General features: G+C 39.9%; 1 protein-coding gene across 2 annotated transcripts in view; it reads right to left on the bottom strand.

The window, feature by feature from the left end:
* Positions 1 to 1,459: 1,459 nt before the first annotated feature.
* The window catches only part of NRIP1 (nuclear receptor interacting protein 1), a 120,686-nt gene continuing 98,843 nt past the window's right edge, over positions 1,460 to 23,302 (bottom strand). The window contains exons 1-2 of one of the 2 annotated variants that reach the window (XM_069204114.1): positions 23,080 to 23,234; positions 1,460 to 9,847 (exon numbers count right to left, since the gene is read on the bottom strand). In XM_069204114.1, the coding sequence (XP_069060215.1) occupies positions 6,100 to 9,546 (3,447 nt within the window). In that variant the 5' untranslated portion in view covers positions 9,547 to 9,847; positions 23,080 to 23,234 and the 3' untranslated portion in view covers positions 1,460 to 6,099. Of the gene's footprint in view, positions 9,848 to 23,079; positions 23,235 to 23,302 lie in introns of those variants that run through there. The other variant, XM_069204113.1, reaches the window with a different exon arrangement.

The following is a 23,302-nucleotide window of genomic DNA, read 5'->3' as shown; positions in this document are numbered from 1 at the left end:
TTTTATGTTTTTTTATGCACACAAACGATAATGTGTGCAAATGTCATCACCTAGTGCATTGATGAGTTTTGATTTTGATTATTTAAATATTTGTTTTCACCACACTTCAGAATCATTAAGAAATGTGTTTCATTTATACCAATTCTGATATATTCTGAAACATCATAGAGTTCATTTTTTTTAGTTGATAAAGCCTCTCCTCTTACGTGGATACTCTGTAGGATTGTCACATAAATTCTCTCACTTTGAAGTCAGAGAAAGAAAAGTAAACATCAAGCTCCCTCGTAGACACAGCCACACATTTTACCCCGGTCTTTGAACGCACAGCAAATGTGACAAGGTAAGAACAAGATTTAAAGGCCTGTTTAGAGAAAGCCAGTTTGGAAGAATACAGTAAACAAGGTTTGTGCAACAAGATGGGCAAACTTAAGTTGGACAGCTCAAAACAAATGAAGCCAGCAAACAGAAAGACAGAAAATGTGAATAACACACCACAAAGCCAATGGTAAGCAATGGGTGGAATGCTTTCCCAGAGAAGCTTTCAGAATGTCCCCAAAATGTTGTTAGCGAACAAGACATCTGAGCTGTCCGAAATTTGCTTTGATCTAAATAACTATGAAGGCTTAAGTGCAAACTACCTTAAGCACAAAAACGTTTTAGCAATGGGGCACTTAAGGGGTTTTACCCATATTGCGGTGCAGCAAGTATCTGTAACAGCAGTCTGCTCTTGTGTTTTTGTAGACCCCTGATTTCTTTTAACAAGTTTCAGAGCATGGCTCCTTAGCAGTGTTTTTCTCTCCGTGCCCCATCTCAAGACTATAGTGCTGGATGGAGTGCGGTCAAAGGTAGTAGTAGGAGGAAAGGCAAAGACATGGGACACAGCCCAGGTGTGTTCCACGATGGCTTCAGGATTGCTACCAGTACATGCAGTGCACAAAACAAATGCATGATTCTCCAACATGAAGGCATCCTAAACCCACAGTGCATTGCAGTAAATGCCTGTGAGATCGGCTTTCAAGAGAGGGCTTGGAAAGATGGCCCACCAATTATAGGGGGCTGTTAGAAGAGACAGAAAGGTTGTATCAAAAGCTGCATCTGTAGGGTGTTGCATCATATGTCCCAATTCGGTTTTGTTGATCAAATCCCATTTTGAGATACTTCGGCAAAGAGACACTCGAGAGGGAATATACTGCATAGAAACACAGAGTACTCCTGTAGCATTTTATATGGGGTTTTCACCTCTAAAACAAAAGCGAACAAAAAGGTACGGTAATTTTGTACTGTCACCTTATTTTCCCATTTTCCTTATAGGAAAGTCTTGCATGTTGCCGAATGTTTATGACAAGTGCTCTACTGAGTAAAAATGTGAAGTGCCAACAATAACGTAAATGTAACTCATTTGTCCACAACATCCTAAAAATCGCATTCAAGGAAATGAAAATCAAAGCCCACTCAATAATTATTTATCTTCATTTATTCAAAACCGATTAGGAAGTAAACAATAAAAGATTAAAAAAACACTTCACACTCCAGGTATATACAACATTGTGTCACCACATGAAGAAATGGATTGATTAAAAAGAAAAAAAGACATGTAAAAATATTCAACATATTACAAATTGGCAAAACCCAAGAATTCAGAGCATCATGGCAATGAAATAATGTGCCATTATGACATTATGTTTGAATATTCCTGTCATGTTATTCATTGAAATTAAAAAAATAGTTACTTATGACAGATTACAATTGTGTTAACTTTCCATTTACAAGAAAGGTACCTACATTTTGTGACCCTTGGATTTAAAGTACATCCTTTTTACTTAGTTAAAATACCACACCAAAGGTCATATTCAGAAATATAATACACTTTGCTTTCATTCACATTTGGCCTAGGACATGTTGCCAAACATACAGATGCACAGGGTATCCCATGCACTTGTCATGCATTGGGTACTCACAAATTTTAAATATAAAGTAAATACTATACATTCTTTCGGACTTGCAAATGTATACATCCATGCAAAAGTTTTATTAACCTCTTATTTACAATTAAATAGAGAGCACATAAACAAAGATCCAAAATTATAGCATTTCATTGGGAACAATACAAAACATGTATCTTTCAGCAAGGAAACTATATACACAATGTTTAAAAATGTCTACATTTTTAATACAATGTGTGTGTTATGTCTGTACACACGTTCTCCGTGGTATGCATGTACAACTTATATCGAGAAAAATAACCACTTCAGTACAGATTTTCCATTTAGTAGAGAGGCTGTATGCGTACCATGTTTAACATTTTAACAGGATCTTTGTCAAAAGCATCTACTTATTAAAGATTGTTAACCGCCTAAATAAGATCACATTGAGTCCAATGTTTAAATTAACTTCATATGGGTCCTGCAACACTGACTGCACAGAAATCTGTTTGAAAGAAGATTTTGATACCTAAAAAAAGGTTTATTAGCGTGGTATGATTCTATGAAGTGCAGCAAAGAAAATAAACTCTAAAATAATTTAATCATTTTTTAAATAAATAGTGCCGGACATCACTTAAGACAAATGTTGCAAGAACAGTTCTAATTAACAGTTCATTTATTTTCATTCAATACCAACAAACTGATTACACAAAAATAGGTTGAAGTTGTCTTTTCTCCAGCAAATACAAAGGCTCCTTCAATGAACTCAACCGTATGTGGACAAGTACTGCATGAAGTCGTGGTTATGATCAATTCCGCGTGCTACATTGTTCCTCAACTGGATGTAATGAAATTAACAAGACATTTTAGTGTGATTTTAGTAGCCCGTTTGCAATAGGCCTACGTTTAAAGATTACAGAATAAACCATTACCTTGTTTGTAGAAAAAATGTGTGTTTATGAATAGTGAAGTTATATACTAGAATGAATAGGTCAAAACAGGTGGAATGTGAAAAACAATCATGAATAGTTCAAACGAGCTAAGCACAGTATATTATTATTTCAGTAAATTTATATGAGCAGAGTCAGTTTGATGAGTAACTGAACAGAGAAAACCATTTGCAGATTATTGGCTCTGTGTCATCTACTGGGCTATGTTTAAACACAAATGACAACATTGGGAATGTTGCTTTTCCCTACTTTTGCCTACAAATAAGATGGGGACGAAATGGAACTTGTGAACCTTTTTCATACAAATATGAGACTTCAAAGTAGTTACATTAGTTTGTTCCATTTATCATTTATAAATGAATACCTAAAATGCAACTTGAATCTGCATCAAAAATGTAAACATAAAAAGCTACATAATGTCGCACAGTATAAATCATTTCAGTATAAGAGCATTGCCACGTCTGGTGGCATGTCTTCTCCATGTGTAACTGTTTCCACATCATGTGGTGCAAGTAATTCATTTATGCTCATTGCTGGAGCACAAAACAGACGTGATTCAAAGTTAATCAGGACAATTCTAGCTGGAAATCGATTGCATATATCGAACTGTAAAAACATGTACTGATAATGGTCAACACATTTTTTGTATGCCTGGAGCATGATGAGGGAATATTTCAAATACCTAACTGCTTTAGGCTGCTGAAAGGGTATGCAAAAGCACTATAGAAATACTAATAAAATAATATAATATAAACTATGCATCCATTCCCTCCAGTGTTCCATCTGTCTCACTGAACATATCTCTTGCTACTCCCCTATGAAGGGAGAGGATTAACCTCATGACACAGAGGGGTACTTAGGCAGGGCACATGTAATTAATAATTCTTCTGATGAACATCCCTTCTATTGAATGGAGGGCATGACTGATTAGTACTGCAAACGCATACTCAGTGCACAGTAAAGTGTGATTTGTTTCCTATGCACATAAAATACATCTCGCCTCTTTTTCTCGATTTGCTTTGTTTCAAATTGGGATAATTAAAAATCCATAATTATGTTGCTTATTTTTGAATACTTCCAGATGTATAATTTGTATTCGTTAATAAATATAAAGGTATTTATAAAGTAAGAATTATGAACTGAAAATTACTGCTGGATGTTCATGTTCATGCATCTCTGCATGCTAAAGGTAAGACATGCTGTATGTATCAATGGCAACACCTGTACAAGTGTGACCTTTTGATCTTGTTCCTAGTCGATGAATTTATAAGCATAACATCAAACATCAGCTCGCTGTTCCTTTAGAAATATTCACATAACAACGAAGCCTAGTTTCAAAGAGACTGGCAACCAAAATAAAATATTTTCAAGCCAAAAGGCCCAGCGAGCTGGAATCCAAAAAAACGTACAACAGGAAGAACAATGCATACAAGTGTACCTAAAACAGAATATTCACATGCACTAGAGCAGGCTTCTCCAACGAATAGCTCGTGAGCTACTGGTAGCTCTCCAGCTACCTGTAAGTAGCTCTCCTCTGTGCAGCCAAGCCTACTAAATCAGAAGTTTTTCAATTGGTTGAATTGCTATATGTATACCAAAATTGAAAGTGTATAGTTAAGACAAAAAAATTTGTTTGTTTAGGAAATGGTAAGCTGAGGCTCAGAGAAAAATGTCTGAATTTCTAAAATATATTCAGTCTGATATTTGAGTGATAAATCATATGGCACTGGAGAGACGTTTTACAATATCTTGGTACCGGAGGTATTGCTGCTAAGGCTGTTATGTATTACCTATGTAGAGGCATTCCATATTTGTCATATTGCCTTTTTACGAAAAGCAACCACCCCTGGTGCACTGAGGTGATTGCCCGTAGTAATCTTGCTTAAAGTAGTCACTAATGTAATCTTGTCTGATGTGGTCACTATTACAACACTGATAATATTAGTAGCTCTCAATAATTTTCATTGAACATAAGTAGCTCTTATTACAGAAAAGATTGGAGACCCCTGCACTAGAGATTGTTTAAACTGGGTGAGGTGTAGAGATGCACCCTTTTTTCGCCAAACTTACGGTACACTACTAATTCCTTTTTGATATTTGAGAACAAGTGAGCAAATATGGCTTTATACAGAAAAGTTCAACACACATAAAGAGATCATCATTTACCCTGAGCCTGTGGGGGAAAAAAAAGATATTAGGTAATTTTCATACAACAACGAAGCTAAGGAGAAATAAAGTTCAATTAGTGGAAGACGCAAATTAGAAACAGCACCAAAACGCTTCTGAAAATTGGCCAACTGAATGTGTTTATAAATATGAAGTATACTTGGAGGGAAGTTATGCAAATAAAGTTAAAAGTTGTTTTAACGATTTGAATGTTACATTTCATGATTATGCCCTACTATTATGACAGCACTAGCTTTAGTCGCCTTTATCTGACCTGTATAACATATCTGGTAGTATTTGCCTAAATATCCAACTTCATGAAACTAGCCTCTGCTGGACTGTCTGAAATATCCAAGGTTAAACTGCAGACTTGAATGCATCCCCATTCATTGTGCTAAAAGAACACAATCTATTGATCTTCAGAAAATAATCAAAAAATATTTCTGAGCCATTCAGTCCAGGGAGTTATTCGGTTTGTTGCAATACAAAATACAAGGCCGCCAATCACACCTATGGAACATAGTGTGACACACTCTGATGGAAATCAGTCACATACACTCCTAACGGTATGATAAGTTTGACCACGCTACCAACTTCTCAGCAAACTAATCACAGCATGTTTGTTCCCAGGAGAGAGAAAAAACAGATAAATATTTCCAGCTCCATTAGATATCTACTTTTTCAATTAAACGTACGCGTAGGCTCGGCAGAGCTAGGAGAGTTTGTTCTGTACTTAAAAAAAAACAAATCAAATAGGTAGCTGAGTGTGTAATCAAATTACTTGAAATTCACAGTTACGGAGTATAAGGGAATTGATTAGACATTGCAGGCACCAATTAACAGTGTAACTCAAACTGAGGATGCTACACTCTTGATTGTTCACGGTTGCAAGAGCACATAAAAGAAACTTATGAAATTCTGTGGCTAAAGGAAACAAATAAAATCAAACCATTTCACGATTAGACCATGCGTGTCCGAGAGAAAACATGCTAGGCAAAGTGTATATTGCATTGAAGTCATTAAGTACTTTAAAGGAAAATCTGACAACAGGGCGCAGCACTTTACTCTGGCTCTTTCTTAATTTTGTGGACCTTTTCGGAAATTCTAAAGTTGTTGCCACTCCCATTGTGTAGTGAGGCCGCATTTCTCATATGATTGTAACTGTTCTGCAAGTTCAGAAAACCGGAAGTCGCTCCCGTGTCTGCATCGCCCTTGAAAGCAACACGAGTGGCATTGTCTGTTACAGAAGATTCGCACCAGCCGTTCCGGCCCCACTCTTCCTGTGTGCTTGCCATGTGACCCCCTCTCTGTAACATGTAATATAATATTGGATTGGTTTTGGTGAGTCTAGGTGAGTCTCTTCCAAATTCACCTTTTTCCATACCTGTGATAACCCACCTAAGCGGTCCTTTGTCAGCAGGCGTGGCTTTGAATTGGCCTATCTCAGGCCTAGGTACCACATTACCAAAGTGTTCCGGAAAAGAATGAGAAGGACTATTCACAGCAGATGGATATGGACGTGTCCTATGATCTATACAGTTCGTCTGTGAAGCTCGGGTACCCACTAGTGCATTCATGGGTGAAGTGCTATAATCTGGCTTGTTTGTCGTGTTGGGTTTGTTTCCATTTATCCATCCATCTTTTGGGATATTATTCCTGTGGTGCGACATGTCTCTAATGCAGTTCTCAGACAAAAGCAATTGCTTTAAGACATTAAATCCTTTGCTTTCTCTAGACCAACTCCTACTTTCACTGTCATTTTGTGGGGAGTGAACATGATTGTACTTCAGATCCAAATCAGTTCCCATACCATTAATCTCCTGTTGATGTAATAAAGTCCCATATGAGCCATCACTTGGAGAAATATGCCTACTTGCACTTTCAGATACAGTTCTTTTAATACGCTTAATTGGACTTTCTGAAGGCTCTATATGCGGAACTTTACGCTTCTTCGGAATAGTACAGTGATTTAGGGATTTCATTGGAGAAAGTTCTCCATTCTTTTGATTTGTATCAAGATCATCTATTGGATAGTCATCATGATTCTGTCTCAACAAGCGACTCAAGAGGCCATTTCTGGAAAAAGAAAAATTTTGTGTAGAAGGAGGCTCTTGTTTGAAAGTATCTGGGATCGGTAAGGTATCAGGGGATTTCACCACAGTGTGACATATTCCTACACATTTGTTACTTTTTTTCTCGCTTACTTGATACACATGTGAATTATTGCCTGTATTTGAGTCTTCCTCAGGAGGCTCAGTTTTTATTTTCACTGCAGGTATGTGCCCATTTAACCCCTTTTCTGAGGGGTGTTGCTGATGGTCATGATTTGGTATTTTATCACACTTTTTCTCAGTGTTATTCTTACTTGTTGTTCCGAGAAGAAGTTGAAGTACTGTACGCCTTTCAAGTAGGTTTTCTATTTCTGAACCTGAAAGGCCTGGGTCAGCAGGAGTGGGTGGACTGCTTAATCTCTTGTTTTCCTCAATAACAGCAGCCCTATTTTGGAGGAGAGGGCTACTTACCCGCTCACTCAGACCCACTGTTTTTTCAGCATTTCCATTAAGTAGATTTTTGCAGGTCTTTAATTCATCCACTGAGGGAGATGTTTGCTTACCGCATTGTGCTAAATTCTGCAAAAGCTTGCTTGCACTAAATGTAGCACTATTTTGATTAATTTCACTTGTAGCTGTAGGAGTCTTTGTCTCTTTACTTTTACTGAGATCCATCAAGTGCTTTGATGCTGGATTGACTGGTCTTTCTGGTTGGCTATTACAAATATATGATGGCGATTTGGATTTTATTGTCAGCGACTGATGCGACAAATTGATAGGTGAATCAGCTTTTGCACAATGAAATAAAGGGGGAGTGCTTAAAGGAGTAATTTGATTTGAGTGTGTGTCATCACAACTAGGAATATAAATGCCTGTTGGGGCATTGGTTTTTGCCAAATCAACCATGTTCTTTGGTCTATGAATGTCTGGATTTTTTTCTGGATTGTCATCACTCTTATGTCCGAGGAGTAACTGGAGCAAGGTAACTTTCTGATGTGGCTTTAATGATGAGCTTTCAGAAGAATCATTATTTGCTCTATTGTTTTCAATCACATTAACCTTTGGATTCCAATTCTGAAGAAAGGACTGCGTGAGGTTGTCGAGTGATGGAGACTGCACAATGCTATGTTTCCGTTTGAATGATAAATCTATAGGTACACAATTTGAATGTGAACTTTCTTCGTCACTACTGTCTTCTTCAGTAAAACTTGGATTATTGTCTGAAAACTCATCAGCAGTTGTTGGTGTACTACTGTTTTCATATACAGTGCCACTCTCAGTCTGTTTGTAATTTTTACTTTTTTGTATAGCATTCTGACTTTTCAGAAGATGTAGAAGTAAACTGTTGTTCAGAGATGGTTTTGAATTATGTCTTTCAGATGGATGCTTGCAATTTGCCATTTTGGGGGGTGAACTTGGGATTCCTACCGGGCTCTGATATAGTGTGCTATTGTTTGCATTATTTAAGGTCTTGGGCGGTGTCCTTGATTGGCTATGGAGGTTAAATGTTTTGTTTGATAACTGAAAAGGGCTGAGGTCTTGTTGGCAGGTTTCCTGTAAGCGGGCCATTGCTGCAAGTTTTTCACTGGCTAACTGACTTGCATTTTGTGCTTTCATAGCATGTTCTTGAGAGTACCGCTGCAGATGAGCCTCACTTGAGAGGAGTAATGCAAGTTGACTACAAGCCACACTGGGTTTGGGAGATGCAGCTGGACTAGATCGCTTTTCAACCATACTTGCAACAGCCTGCAGTCTAGCAGCACAAGACAGTGCTTCTGTGACTCCATTGGTTGCACTCTGTCCTGGTTTTGGAGATTCGATAATCCTATCATTGTGATTTTGTTGTACGCCTGTTGGATTTGTCTTTGCATCTTTTGCTTTGTTTTTCTTTAACAGAGTCTTCAGATGACTTGACGCCACACCATAGCATTGTGAATCCTTTTCTTTTTCTAAAGGCTCTTGATCATGAGAGTAACCCTGATCCTTGAGGCTCTGCCTTATCTGTTGTGACAGAGCAACAGTTTGCAGTCGTGAACTGAAGGATTGAAGCAAAGAGGCAAGTAATGTGCTGTCCTGCTTGCCTTTTGGAACATTGTCAGCCATTCCAGTGGACACAGCTTCATTTTTCCCATTTAATTCCACACTTGGATCAGACAACCGTCTTTTTTTTGCTGCATTCCAATCTTCAGAAGACTGTAGCAGTCTAGCTTTTTTGAGATGCAGCAATCCAGATCCTTGATAGGCAGGGCTGTTTAGAACGGAGCCATTATTATGACAATTGGGGAACATGTTTCCAGGGAGCTTAAGTTTCTGATCATCTGTGGGACGCACAGAAGATCCATTCTCAACCACAGTGCTTGAGCCTACTGCTGCCTGATGCATGAGTAATCCTTCTAGGTAAGTTAAAACCATAGAATCCTGTTGCATCTCAGAGCTAAGCTCTTCTCCATAAGTCATGTTCAACAGAAAGTATCCTCAAAGCCCACTTCCGTATTTACGTTTAATCTTTGTGAGATGTTGCCCAAATAAAAGAAACTTAAAAGTCATGCCCAGTTAAATGATGAGCTAACAAACATTTATTTCAGAATAGATGTTCTTCTTAGGACCATGGTAGTGGATAGAGAATTCAAATGTCATTGACACTATTGTATCATAAGTTCCACCATCAACGATGATCGAAAAATTGTGCGTCTTGACCCACTGATCACGTTCTTCCATTGTTCAGTAGAGTCCAATCATCTGGCTCTTCACAGGACATCTAGAATCACAAACAGAACCAAAATTACGGAATGCACACTACAGGAGAACGCCATGCAAGATAATGACAGAAAAATTAAGAATAACGTGCTAGTCTAGTACCAGCTGCTCGCATTGTTATTATACTCTCAGGGGCTGATGTACAAAGCTCTTCTGCATTCGCAAATCCTACAATATTCAAAATCTTAGGTTCGGTGACTCAGTTGCAAAACAATCAGTTATCTACCTACCTTCCCCCTTCACTTCGGCTGGTAACTGATTTGCAAAAACTACGTTTTCTCAATGAGCTAGCTTCTCTTTTGACATGAGTGCTAACAGCCTATGGCTGGAGCGGGCTGGGGAAGCAGCTGCCAGTTCCCACAGCATATTCCCAAATGGGAAGATTTTTTTTAAAAAAGCAGCACCTGTCCCATTAATGGGCATGGACTAGTTTTACAAGATCAAAATGAGTGCTGTTTGGACTGTAAATGCAGGGCCGGCGGTCTGGGGTCTCTTGCAGGCCTCCATCACTGCATGTTTAGTCAATCACAGGAAGCTGCAAATTGCAACCTGCCTAATTATCAATTGTTTTGTGAGACTCTCTGAATAGCCAACTTGCAATACGACCTTTTAATACACGAGTTGCATCTCAAATTGCACATAAATTTGCAATTCAATCAGTGTGTAAACTGCACACCCTGGTTTGTGGATGGATAGCCCCACATCAAGCCTTATGATCAGTGTTAGGTAGATTTTCAAAGTATTATAAAACATATTTTTCCTCCTGAAAGTATACATTTTAAGTAGATGCTATTTCCCTTTCTGGTTTAGAGGTGTGGACAGCAATCTTTCACAAAGTACAAGGCATTAAACGAGCACAAACAGGAGGAGCTCTTTCACAATATATGCATGAGGAACACTTTGTACACATAAACGTATCTATTAAAGCTTTGACGAAGTAAAATATTGTAAACTTACACTCTGTTTCAGTGATTTTTAGCATGATTTCCCATACAGCTACAAACCACAGAATGTGTAGCAAGTGTGAACTGCTATGTCACATTTACAGCTAAGAAGTTCTCTCTGTAAATATTGCAGCAAATACGTCGCTCTGTTAAGAAGTGCAAGTTTATCTTCAAGGTGACTCGAGGACCTAGTCCTATATACCTTCTTTGTCTAGACTACTAGGTAGAGCACCTAGTACGAAAGACGAATGTAGCACTTGGACAGTGCAGAGCAACGACGTTTCAGAGCCAGGCACACAACTAGCCCAACACTGTGTCAGTCATGTGCACCTCATCTGTAACATAACCAAAGAGGTACAAAGGGAGTGGGCATCGTGAGCAGTCTACCGGAAGAGGATCAGTAAGCCTGTGTGCACCACTGTCACAGTGGTGACTGACTAGCATTATTTTTGCATCACTCCCAGCCTTCCAAATGACAAATGAAAAGCATCCAGCAATATAGATGGGGAGGTAAAAATACTTTTGACTAAACCATAAGGTGTAAAGATTTACCTAATGTGTGTTCAACAATGAACACTGGCAAAGCCAATAAGTATTGCCAATTGGAAAGCTATTGGCTTTGTCAATGCTTTATTTGGCCATGTTATAGAGCAGCACGGACGCTGCGTAGCATGGCGGAAAGTAAAGGGGAAAAGGCGCTGTTACGCAGCCAGCGCTGCCTGCATCATATCACTTTTTTCCCTTTACTTTCAGCCATGAGGCAGAGCAGCCATGTTGCTGTAAAACGTGGCTAGAAGACATTGACAATCCCACTATCTCCTTTAGGGCTCAAAACCAGGCCAAACTGTCAGAGCTAACTGAACAGCAAGTGCCTACTAAGCCCATGATCAACATGGAAGCTAACATCTTTGGGTGACTTGAAATAAAAAGGTCATGGGAGCATTTTCTTCCCTCAGTGCAATTAGGATTTCAGATGTTATCACCAGGAAATTATATTGGGAAAAAAATAAACAATAAAACCAGCGAAAAGAAACGGTACGTTCTGGTGAAAATGTGCTCATTATACCAAAGATACATGTAAAGCTATAGTAAGCATGATGGAAAGGCATCACCTGGACCAGTTAATCGGACAACTTCTCTTCTGCTCACAAAATACTAAACTCAATTGGTCGTTACCTCTCTGATGGTCCTAGAGTAAAATTAATTCCATGACAGGAATCAAAATGGTTCCTCCATTTTTTCACCCAGTGTCCTCCTCGTCATTGTCCTTCGCTGGTCTTTCATTAGCCGGAAAAAACATAAAAACATACAAGGAACCCGAGCACCCAAAAGAAGATGCTAGCTGGGATGGGTATAAAGGAAAGGGTTTATTTCGTAACGACGAGGTAAGAAATTTTACAGTGTACTTTTTAAACTGCAGAGGATATTTAACCTGCTGTTTTTTAAATCATTTTTGGGAAATGCCATGCAACCTATTTACCAAAGGATCAGAGACACCAAGCAGGGTTATAAAAGCTAGACATCGGTTTAAATATTCACGGTTATTCCCATTGATTGTTGTCTATGCAATTTAAGGCACTGTTGCGAACTCAGACTTGGAATAGCATCCAATGCCATCTGTGCCACATATAGGAAACGGGTTGACCAAAGAGCACCTCATCACTGACTGTGCCCCACAGTGCTTTCATTTTTGTTGTACTGCAGCGAGACAGGGCAACAATTAAGTCGAGAGTGTAGAATGGGCAATGCTGTACCTGTGAACCTAGAAAAGAAAACAAGTCTGCACTGACTAATTTAAAGGTCCATATTTATACTTTTTTAGCACCACATTTGCATCATTTTTTGATGCAAAAGCATCACAAACGTACGATATACAATTGTATTTTGTAAGCCTGCGCCACTTTTGCGTCAAAGAGCGGTGCTAATGAGGCGCTAAAAAAGTATAACTATGGCCTTAATTTTTTTATACTGAAATACGTTTAAAGTCCCATAAGCTAGAAATTCGTAGGTGGAGAAAAAAGAGAATCCTTCCTGATACTGGAATCTGCAAAGAGAAAAATTGCCAACTTTGAATGATGCATGGAGACAGCCACCAACCAGTCAGGTTGCAAGAGCCAAGAGCATAAGAAATTGTTTTACAAGATGGACTGAAAAAGTGAGGGGCCCCGGGGGGGGGGGGCTTAATGGGAAATAATGGGTTTATTTTGGTTTAGAGATATGATGGGCAACTCTCTATGACGAAAGGTTGGGAAGACAGCAGAACTCACTAGTCTCTAGCAAGAGTTTGAAGACATTTTTCCAGACTATCAGCAGTTTTAAGTACGAGAATATTATAATGAAGAAAGTGTTTCCTTATTCTGGTATCTCCAACTGAAACTCTTAGTCAAATCACTTACACTATTAGATCGTTTTTCCGTATGACTGAATTCACATTGTGTTTCATTATTAACTGATTTCTGCATGTCACTGAATTTCCTTACCTACAGTACTGTATGAAAAATATATAATACTTGAGATTGCCACATTCAAAAGACATTTTTAGGACGGGCGGGTACTAGTGCACTTTATTAAACAACATATGATTATGTCCTTCTATGATTATCTACTAGTGGTAAAATAGGAACACCCGTACATGCCAATGTAGAATGTAGAAATTAATGATGCCCTTTGTTGCTGGTTCAGTAGACCAGATTGGAAGGTAGTTCCTGTCAGAAATTAGTTCATTTACAGACTCCCAGAATTAGAATAAATGTGTGGAATGCATGGCAGGTGGACTTTTTTGTTTTTAACATAACATTTCTATTTTGGAAAAAGTGGTGTAACAGCATCACAAATGTGATTTCATGCTATTTGTCTGCATTTGAAACCTATGCCTGTTCACATCACACCAGCAAAACACTGGAGCAGACTGGGTATCTTATATTGTATATACATACACACAAACTGAAAAAAACAAAGGTTACAGGGATGTCATAGTTAGGTTTTTGTTTTACCGACACAAAACCATAGAAATTCAGCAGTTATAGTTAGAAGTATGTTACAAAACTATAAAACTTGTGGGCTAAAGTTACTTTCCGGCACGAATTACAGTTTCTTCAAAGAAGTATAACTATAACTATAACTGTAACCTGTGAATTTCTATGGCTTTGTTTGGGTAAAGCATGAACCTAACTATAAAGTCCCGGTAAGCTTTGGTTGTCTTCATGAATTTCTATGTTTTTTTAAATGTAAAATAATATATAAACACTGTACGTTATGTGCAGCAGGGGTTGGCTGCAGCCCCCCTGCCTCATACACCCAACCCCACACTATGCACGGGGGTATGGTGTGTGAGAGAGTGAGTTTTTTCCCCCCCATTGGTCTTAGGATTCACAGATCCATTGCAGATTTACACTGGGGGTCATGCTGTGTGCCACAGTGGATCTGACCCCCCAAAATTGGGCAATTTGTTGCCCATGAGGGGTCCCTCACCCCTCCATGAGTCCTATGGGATCAGAAAAACTGTATCCTGAGCCCTTATAAGTGTTTTTATGTTTTCTCCCTGGGGGCCCATCCAAAAAAGATATGTGTTGCTAGATAGCTATAATTGTTCCCTTCAATAACTCAGAAATTACAAAAGAGATTTACACCAGATTACAAAAAGTGCTCTTGCTAGACCAAGATCTAGCTTCCTGCCAAATATGGTGTATTTCCGTTTCGTAATTCGGACTGTAGCCGTTTCTAAATATTGCAAAATCCCCATAGACATAGAATGGGGGAAAGCGTTTTGAAACACCACATTTTTCTCAGCCCCTATTTGACGAATCACCCTGAAACTTTCCAGACAGCAGCTGACCTAACTTGCATATTAGTTTTGAAATGTTTGGTAAGATTTGTTAAACGGCGGCAAAGTTATTAGCAAAACATAAAACTCTTTCTATAGAGGAAAAGTTGGTCCTAAGTATAACTACCTAGGAGACATATTTATACACACACACACCATCCTAGTTTCTGCATGTTGGTATCCAGTGAGTGCTAAATTGCTAAATTTGCAGTCACAATTTTGAATCATGGTATTACTGCAACCAATCAATTTCATAATGACCACCTGACAGCATGTGTAGCTGTTCACTTCAAGTCCAATCTGGGTAACCAAGTAGGGATCAACAAGGGCCTCATTATGTCTTCCTTGCTCTAATATTCTGGTATAGTTGAACTTCTCAGGATACAGCTCTACCCTCGTCATAGAGCAAATCTATTCAGGGTTGCGTCATACCATGGACTGTAAGAGCCTAGATAAATGGGTGCAGTATTCTTACCAATGGAAAATGTGAAAAGAAAACATGACATTTCTAGCAATTTTTGATACATGTTTAAACTCAGGCAATTTCTGATTTTAGGTCGGTCTTAACAGCACAGCTGTCGCCAGACTTTAAACAACAGAAAAATACCTTTAAGTATCACTACTAATGGAGCTTTGGCTCTGACCACATGCAGATCTTCCTCTTTCATCAGGCAGGATATGTATTTTTAAGCAGAAAAAGCATGCTTGTATTGCACAGACAATGCTCACTAATGCTCATTACGGAAATCCTGAGCTGGCCACCTTAAAATGTCAATGATCAAGGCTGTAGGCTCCACTAGTTCATTGGGAAGTCATGTCAGATGCTGTAGGTCTGATCTGTTTATTATAAAAGGTTATGACAAAGGTAGTAACCCTGAACTACTTACTGTGAAAAGCATATGTTAAAACCAGTAAGCCTTTATGAAGGGATTGTTATTACACTTTAAAAGCCTATATACAAATATTTTCGAAGGCAGACCACAGGGGCGCTGACTTTAAAAATAACTTATGGCTTATAAGCACCTGCTGCAGAATTCCTTGTGTCCAGCAGTTTTCAGGTCACATAAAAAATGTCAAGTTAACTGGTGATTACTTTTCCTGATGGACAGACATGGAAGTTTTATCTAGCAGCAGTTTTGACTCATCATAAAGTAGTGTGGAGGGTTAATGTGCCTGCTGCAAAGAACCTGTACCATGGAGATCACATAATTGAGTGTGAATAAATTACGAGTAGCACTATAAAAAAAATGAAATGCATGTCAGAGAAGGGCTATGGAGTCACAAGGAGCAATGCTGGAGGGCAGTAATGAGTGAATTCATGGAGAAGGAGGTCACTGGGGGTGAACGCCAAAAATATACTTTTGCACAAGGCAACACCCACAGTAAAGCTGGCCCTGCATGGTGTAACCCACTGACCAGTACATTAGGAAGGGGTTTCTCCTTGTGAATTTACTGACAAATATTTTAGGAAGAGGTTTTACTTCTTGCCAAGAATCATATAAAGAGGCTTTATATTGTGAACTCTCTTGCACAAACAATAGGAATGGGTTTTACATTGTGAACTCCTTGCCAAACAAAATAGGTAGGTGTAAGAAAATTGTTTTTTTTTTTTTTTTGCCAGCCCACCACCCACCCCACAACACACACACTTTTTGCCCCAATTTGGATTACCAGCTGCTGGTTTTTACACTGCCAGCGTGCACTGAGGCCTGCCAAGCAGTCCTCTGTGCCAATGCTTTGACCGATTACAAAAGAAATGTCGAATAAGATGTCCCCAGTTAGCAAGTTCCTAGTATATGGTACTCAGGGAATGTAAGGCAGAGTGTACTGATTGTGCCACCCTGCATTTAACAGGGTACGTAATGGCTCCCAGCCTGCTACTGCAGCCTGGAAGAGCAGTACTCCCACTGCTAGTTTGACTTTGTCATTATCATTTATGCCAAAGTCCCCAATCCCTTGATAGTATATTTAAGTCTCCCCTAAGGAAGGCCTATAGAACCCTATGGTAGAGAGCTGTATAATATTAGGCAAGACATATAGGTTTATGTATGTTTTAACAGTAAAACCTCTCAAACTGTCATATCGCTGGGGAAATGATAGTAGCACCATTGGCTAACACGAGGTTACCGACTAGCACCCCAGCCTGGCTAACTTCTGAATGGAACTGCCTAACTGGGAACGGTAAGGTATCAAATTAATCATGGCATTAAACCCGATCTTATGCCAAGGTCGAATTTAATGTCACAAGTAAAGTTCTGTAACTTTTAGAAAGTTTCCACTCAGTGACCCAACTGATCCAGTGGCCTCGCACAGGCCCTGGCCAACAGACAGTTTTCTGCCCACCTGGGGAGACTTATGAATGGCTCTCAGGCTTAGGAACAAAAGCAGCTGCTTCAGGGCGAGGTGTTAATTCCCCTCTCACGAAGCCACTCAGAGTGCTAGCCCAAAAGGTGAGCTTCATAGGGGAAGACACTTTTGAAGGGAAAATGGTGATAACACCCCCGAGCAGGCTGCTTCTGGTTCATGTAGACAAGTTGGAGACAGAGCTAGAGAGGGAAAACCTGTCCTCAAACTGGTCTTCCCGTGGACATGTTGCCGTTATGTAGACAGACCTCTGGGGTGGGCAACCAAGCTCCTCTCAGTCAAGAGAGGGTCCTGACATCTTTAGAGTGGCATAAATTAGGATTGCCAAATCCCCCACATCACCATACCTTTGTCACTAAAGAGGAGGGGACCTACTAGCCCATTGGCTATTAACTGCATTGTCCACTTGGGGCACTTTCCTGGGATAAAATGGGCACCTCTGGCACCCTGGAAGTCAGGGCACATTGTAAATGGACAAAGGACTGAAGGACTGCCTTGTTGCCCTCGAAACTGCACAAAGAGAGGCTGCACCACTAGAAGAATAGCACCTGCTGCACTTCAGGCTAGTGAAGTTGGGATTGTGCCTAGGATCTCCCGGCTCGGGGAAAAGTTGATTCCTAGCCCCAGATAGAAGCAGTGAGTCCAAGGGTCACTTAGTTGGCCCCTGAAACAGCACCAGGAACATTAAAACTGAAGAAGCCCAAACCGGCAAAGCAGTAGCGACTTCTGAGGAATCGCCACTGAACGCCCCAAAAGACCAATCTTTGACGACCAAAAGTTGTTCCCAAGTTTGCCAGACCCAGAAGTTTTGTCAGAGGCCGGATTGGTTGCCCAAGAGGCACACTAGCCCCAACAAAAGATTTTGCCCCAACTGTTGTGCAAGGAGACTAGTAGCTCAGCATTGGCTGGTCAGCTACTGCATCAAAAAGGCCTTTGTGGAACCCAACCTCTGTGCCCAGGTTGCTCCACATCACCTGTGGACCAAAGAATCACCACAAGGGCACCCCCATCACCTGCATCTCAACAGGAGCATCCTTGAGCCTCTTTTCATCCTGCATCCCCAGCATCAGGACCACTCTGTTATAGTCTATGGCAGTGGTTCTTTAAAGATTGGAACTGGACTGAAAAAGGCTCTGGGGGGGAAGGTAACTGTTCAAAATATCCCTTCTGGCTCCCTAGGCCTCCATCCTGTCGGGACTGGTCTCCCAAGCCGGGCTGGAACAGTCAAACTAACTCTTTCAAACTTTTCAAAAGTTTAAAAACATAAGGACCATTGCTGCTTTTTTATGTCAATAGCCTACTATTGTGTAAATTGTCACATGGTACTTCACAAATAGTGGGAGCATATAATACTTTGAGGGTTATTTGCCTCCTATGATTTTTCTCAAAGTAAGTGATTTGTGCCCTGGGTAATCTGCAAGGCCCTATAGGAGGGTTGCAATGTCTAACAGTCTTTAGTTGTGTGAAAATTAAAGAACTTTTTATTTTCTTTTTTAAGTATTGGCTGGTCATTGATTTATTGAGTGTTAATATCATTTATTGGTCTGTTCTTAACTTCGCAGTCTTTCTGATAAACGTATAGTTCCCAGTCCAAATTGGGGGGGGGGGGGGGGAGGTGATGAGGCATACTGGAGATGTAACTCGGGAGAGGGACCACACCCATCTTTTTCCTCACTACATCTGGGTGTGATGACTTTTGAGACACTGTCAACAAGTTGCTATTACAATATCTCAACTATCAGGCTGTGTGTTATACAATTTATAACCTATTAATGTTTAACATTGTGGAACTCTAAATATGATCAATTACACTTCAATTAGCATTAAAGTGTTCCCTGGTATGACATGTTTCACAGAAACTGAGGAGATTTACGGTTTGTATATTTTGAGGCAGGTGTGACCAGATACGGATCCGGCATTCACATATAAGGCCCACAATTATATTTTATTTAAGGATTCAAAGGTTTTCATTTTTTTACCACATCCTCAAGTACTACAATACAATCAGATTCAGAAGCCAATGGATTCTGTTTTTAATTTATTTTGAGCGCGAATCTGACCTCAGTTGCAGATATATTTTCTAAAACTTGGGCTCAGAAATTAAATGTATATCCGTGTGTGAAAACTTCACCAACTGAACTCTGAATGTGATTACCTATGCAGAGCTGAATGCAGTTCATAGGCAGGTTTGGGAATGCCTTTGATCTTTGCTGGAGACCTTCATGGGTGGAAAGACAGCAGATATTATCCACTGGGTGAACTGAGCATAAATTAAAGGAGCAAAGAATTCCCTTTCTGCAGTCAAAAACTTATATTTAGACAGAATCCACATAGGTGGCGAAAAAGTATGTTGCACATTATTGCATTTTGTTCCACAAATGTAAACTGAGGATACTAAAACTGGTTTCATCGAGCCTGATCTTGTCAGTGAAATAAATACACACCAGAATATAATAAAAAACGTACGAGGAATTTGAGGGGGTGTTGTGGTGCATGTGACAGCATTGTCAAAGCACGCCCTTCGGCAATGCCCAGATGAAAATGAGAGCAGTGGAAGCAGGGTATGACCATAGCACACGCACTGAGCACAGTCTAGGCTGAATCCAGTGGTTACAAATGGGTGCAGCTGGCCATGACCAGTGGGAAAAGCAGAACGTGCAATGGGTTCAGGTCAAGTCTGAAAAAATATCTTCTTCCTGGAGTCCCAGACCAAAATTAGTAGGTTACAGTGCCTTGGTCCCCCTTACTCAAAAGGCTTTGCAGTAGGAGAAAATAAACAAGCACTTTACAAAAACTCCAAATACCTTGAACAAGAGTTTCTGGCAGGCACCCTGACTAGACATTCTGGCAAGACGCCCTGACAAAACCCCATAACTGGAAGTTTGTCAATGAGACAAAGTTGGCTTTCTAGCAAAATAAGGCTCACTGAAGTTTGAGGAAGATGCTCAGGCCTGCATTGTTGTCCAAGTATCCTAAATACAAGTTCTGGTAAAGTTTTATGTGGCTATGGTCTTCCAGCATTGTATTCCGCTTGAGGTTTCCATTAAAGTTTCTTTGGTAGGGCTTTGACCAAGATTTCCTGAGAGTTCTTCTGCCAGGTACCCTGCTCTTAAGATAACGAGTCCGGTTTTAAATGAACACCTGCGACTTGTCAGTCCTTTGGAAGTGCTAGCAAGTTAGCACAGTGGCTAGATTGGTGTGCAATCTGGAAGTTCATTTGTAAGAATCCAGTCAATCTACTTTCATGCTGCTGAACACCATTAGTATGATCTCTGTTGTCCAACTAACTGAATAGGTATGTTTTTGAGGTCAAATAGCTTGATTCTGTAATTACTTCATAGGGTACGATGATGAATAAATGTTGCACAACAGAGTTTACATTTCCGTTTTAAAAATCTCACTAGCATCTTTAATTATTTCGCTTGGCGTCCATCAATTATTTTTTAAGAAACCTGGCTAGAACTAAGTTAGCATTATGAAAACAATACATTTACAATTAATAAATATGGTCCAACAGAACACAGAATCTGCCTTTCATATGGAAGTTCCAAATAACTTTACTTTTTACTCATGGTATGAAAACAGACCCAAATCCATTCTCTCCAACCAGGTTAAACTCGATAAATCCAAAGTCTTAGTGACAACAGTTGAATTTTACTTACTACAGCTAGATTTCACACACTCCAATTCAAGAAGCACACCTGCCAGCAAGTGCATATTTGCCTCGTAAAGTAGGTAGAACTAAGGGCCAGATGTATCAAAGGCTTTTACCCATTCTGTGTCTATGGGAAAAAGTGTTTGTACATATGGCCCTAACTTCTTTTTTCACTGACTTGAACTATATTGCAATGGCCTTGTCATGCATGAGGAATACAAGCAGCGGGCACGGCTTTTAGACTAGGACTTTTTTTTTTGATCGGCGGAGGTACGTTACCTGACACTGCATAGCAGCCACAAACACGTACGAATGTTGGCATCAACTAGGCCACGAGTTATATTCGGTTTTACTTGTCAAGCAATGCTTAAAAACTAATATTCCAACTTTCAGCAAGCTCAACGCTTATCTCGTCTATATTTATTGGTGCTTCACTAAGTCACGAAAACACGTTTGCAATTTTACATGGATAATTAGAACGCCTGTCTGTTTTTGTTTTTTTCCAGCCGCCCACTGTTTGACGTCACGCTTCAAATGTTCTAAAACGATTTCCTCGAAGACAGCCAATCCCCGAAATGTACCCATTAGCTACCACGCGATACAGGCTGTTCTGTACTGCAGATGATCAGCATTGAGTGCAGTTTTAATTACGAGTTACAATTCACCAATGAACAGGCTGGTGGAACACAAACGCATGCAGAGTAAACAGATACAGCGTTCAACTCGATCCCATCAAAGCCGTCCCAACAACACTCAATTTTAACACCGACAAAATCGCAGAAGTTTGAACTTTCAGTTTATCTTTTAAATACAGTTCCTGTAAATATAGCCCATGCTGATTTGTAAAAAGTTTCTCAACAAAATTATGCTGCTTAATTAATCAGTCAATATTATGCACTGGGTATTTACCGATTCCTGATCGAACGTTTATGCTAAATTTGGTAGCACTTCTACATATGTTTAGCAGTCATCGAGTGGTGTGCTAGCGAGTGATGTGCAAAGGTTTTTTTTGTTAATTGTACTGCCAAATTTTTGCGAAGTTACTAATTTTCGCAATTCAGGATGTTTGCCAAAATTTCTGGTTTAAATTCGCCTACATCACTTTGCAACTCACATTAATACTATCATTCATGGCTTTGCAAGAAAATTTCCGCTCCATTCAATGGAATCAGATATGGAAAATATATGCAGGGCTTTTTTTTACGAAGTTAACTTGTGTAAAGTTTTTCAATGCGCAAAGGCAAAAGTACGTAGAATTTTACTCTATACATTTGCAAACAAAAATAGTCTTATTTATGCAGATTTTCATTCAAATATAGGACAAGTGTAAGCTTTTGTTGCTAAGATATGTCACAGAACTTCACGATGGCTGAAAAGAAAACCTAGGAACTTCACACTCCCTTGATCCAGGCGTATATGGTGGTCACAAAGACTGTCCGGAACAGTAAAAATATCCAGCATCCAATGAATCAGGCCACTCCAGGTAACACTTTCCTAAATCATCCAACATCGTCTATCAATCCCCCCCCCCTCCCAACACATACACTCATCCGTAGATATGCTTATCACTATGTAACCCCAGCATTTTTCGTGGTACATCTGGAAACAAGGCCACTGAAAGGGGTACATATTTCGCTCCTGGCTACTGGAGACACATCATGATTACACAAACTCCTTGGCACCTACAGCGCGACCACATGGTAGATGCAACACAAAACACAACCTAATTTGTACATGGAGCCCAGCACAACATAAGGCTGCAAACATCAATTCTTTAACAAGAAATGCTGTAAGTTTCTGAACTATGATTAGCAGGTAAGCAACAAGCGTCCATTGCACTGTGCTCAACGATGACGGTGGAATACATTACTTTGCTCCTAAGAGGGCAAGACAACTCAAATGAGCCGCGCCAAGGATCATTGCGATGGGCTGGGACATGACACTATTTCCGTTATAAGCGTCAATAGCCCTGCATCGGTATGAATGTCTCATGGGCATCTCTCGACCCTGTATCCACAACAAACAGCCGGTCGGATACTATCAGCCAGATACTACCTGCAACGGTGATTTAAAATACAAAAAAGAATGACAGTTTATTTAGTCAACAAATCTCGTTTTCTCGTAGGTCTCGTTTTCCCATACGCCCCTGTTTGTACCTACCCTACCACACAGATGTAAATGTTATACACATTCGGGGTGCTGGCTGGTGTGTTATGTGACTAAGCATTTGGGGGATGTTGTGTTTTACCAGGCCAAGTACAAAAAGAACAAAAAATACGAACATGCATTGTGAAGGGAAGAACCTGCACTAAAAACAAATTTAAAAAAGTAAACACACGAACGAATTACTGTTACTTCTCATTACCTGAACTGGCAGCACGTGCTACTATAGGATGCGTTTTAAAATTCCTGGAGTGTCAGAATTATAATGCAAAAATAGACCATACCTTTTCATTCGCAGCAGCGGCGACAAATACAGGTACAACGGAGCAATTACTTTGTTCTGCAGACAGCACGGCTTTCACAGAATACTAATGACAAATACTTCCTTTCTCCTTCAACTTGGCTCCCTGGCGCCCGGGTCCCGACCAGTGCAAGCAGGAGGGCAGAACGTCTTCTGCCGAGATAACCGCTGCCACTAATCAGGTCTACGCATACAAGGGCATGGGA

This window comes from Pleurodeles waltl, chromosome 8, assembly GCF_031143425.1.
Source record: "Pleurodeles waltl isolate 20211129_DDA chromosome 8, aPleWal1.hap1.20221129, whole genome shotgun sequence".
NCBI classification, from domain to species: domain Eukaryota; kingdom Metazoa; phylum Chordata; class Amphibia; order Caudata; family Salamandridae; genus Pleurodeles; species Pleurodeles waltl.
This window is presented reverse-complemented; position numbering and strand designations above follow the sequence as displayed.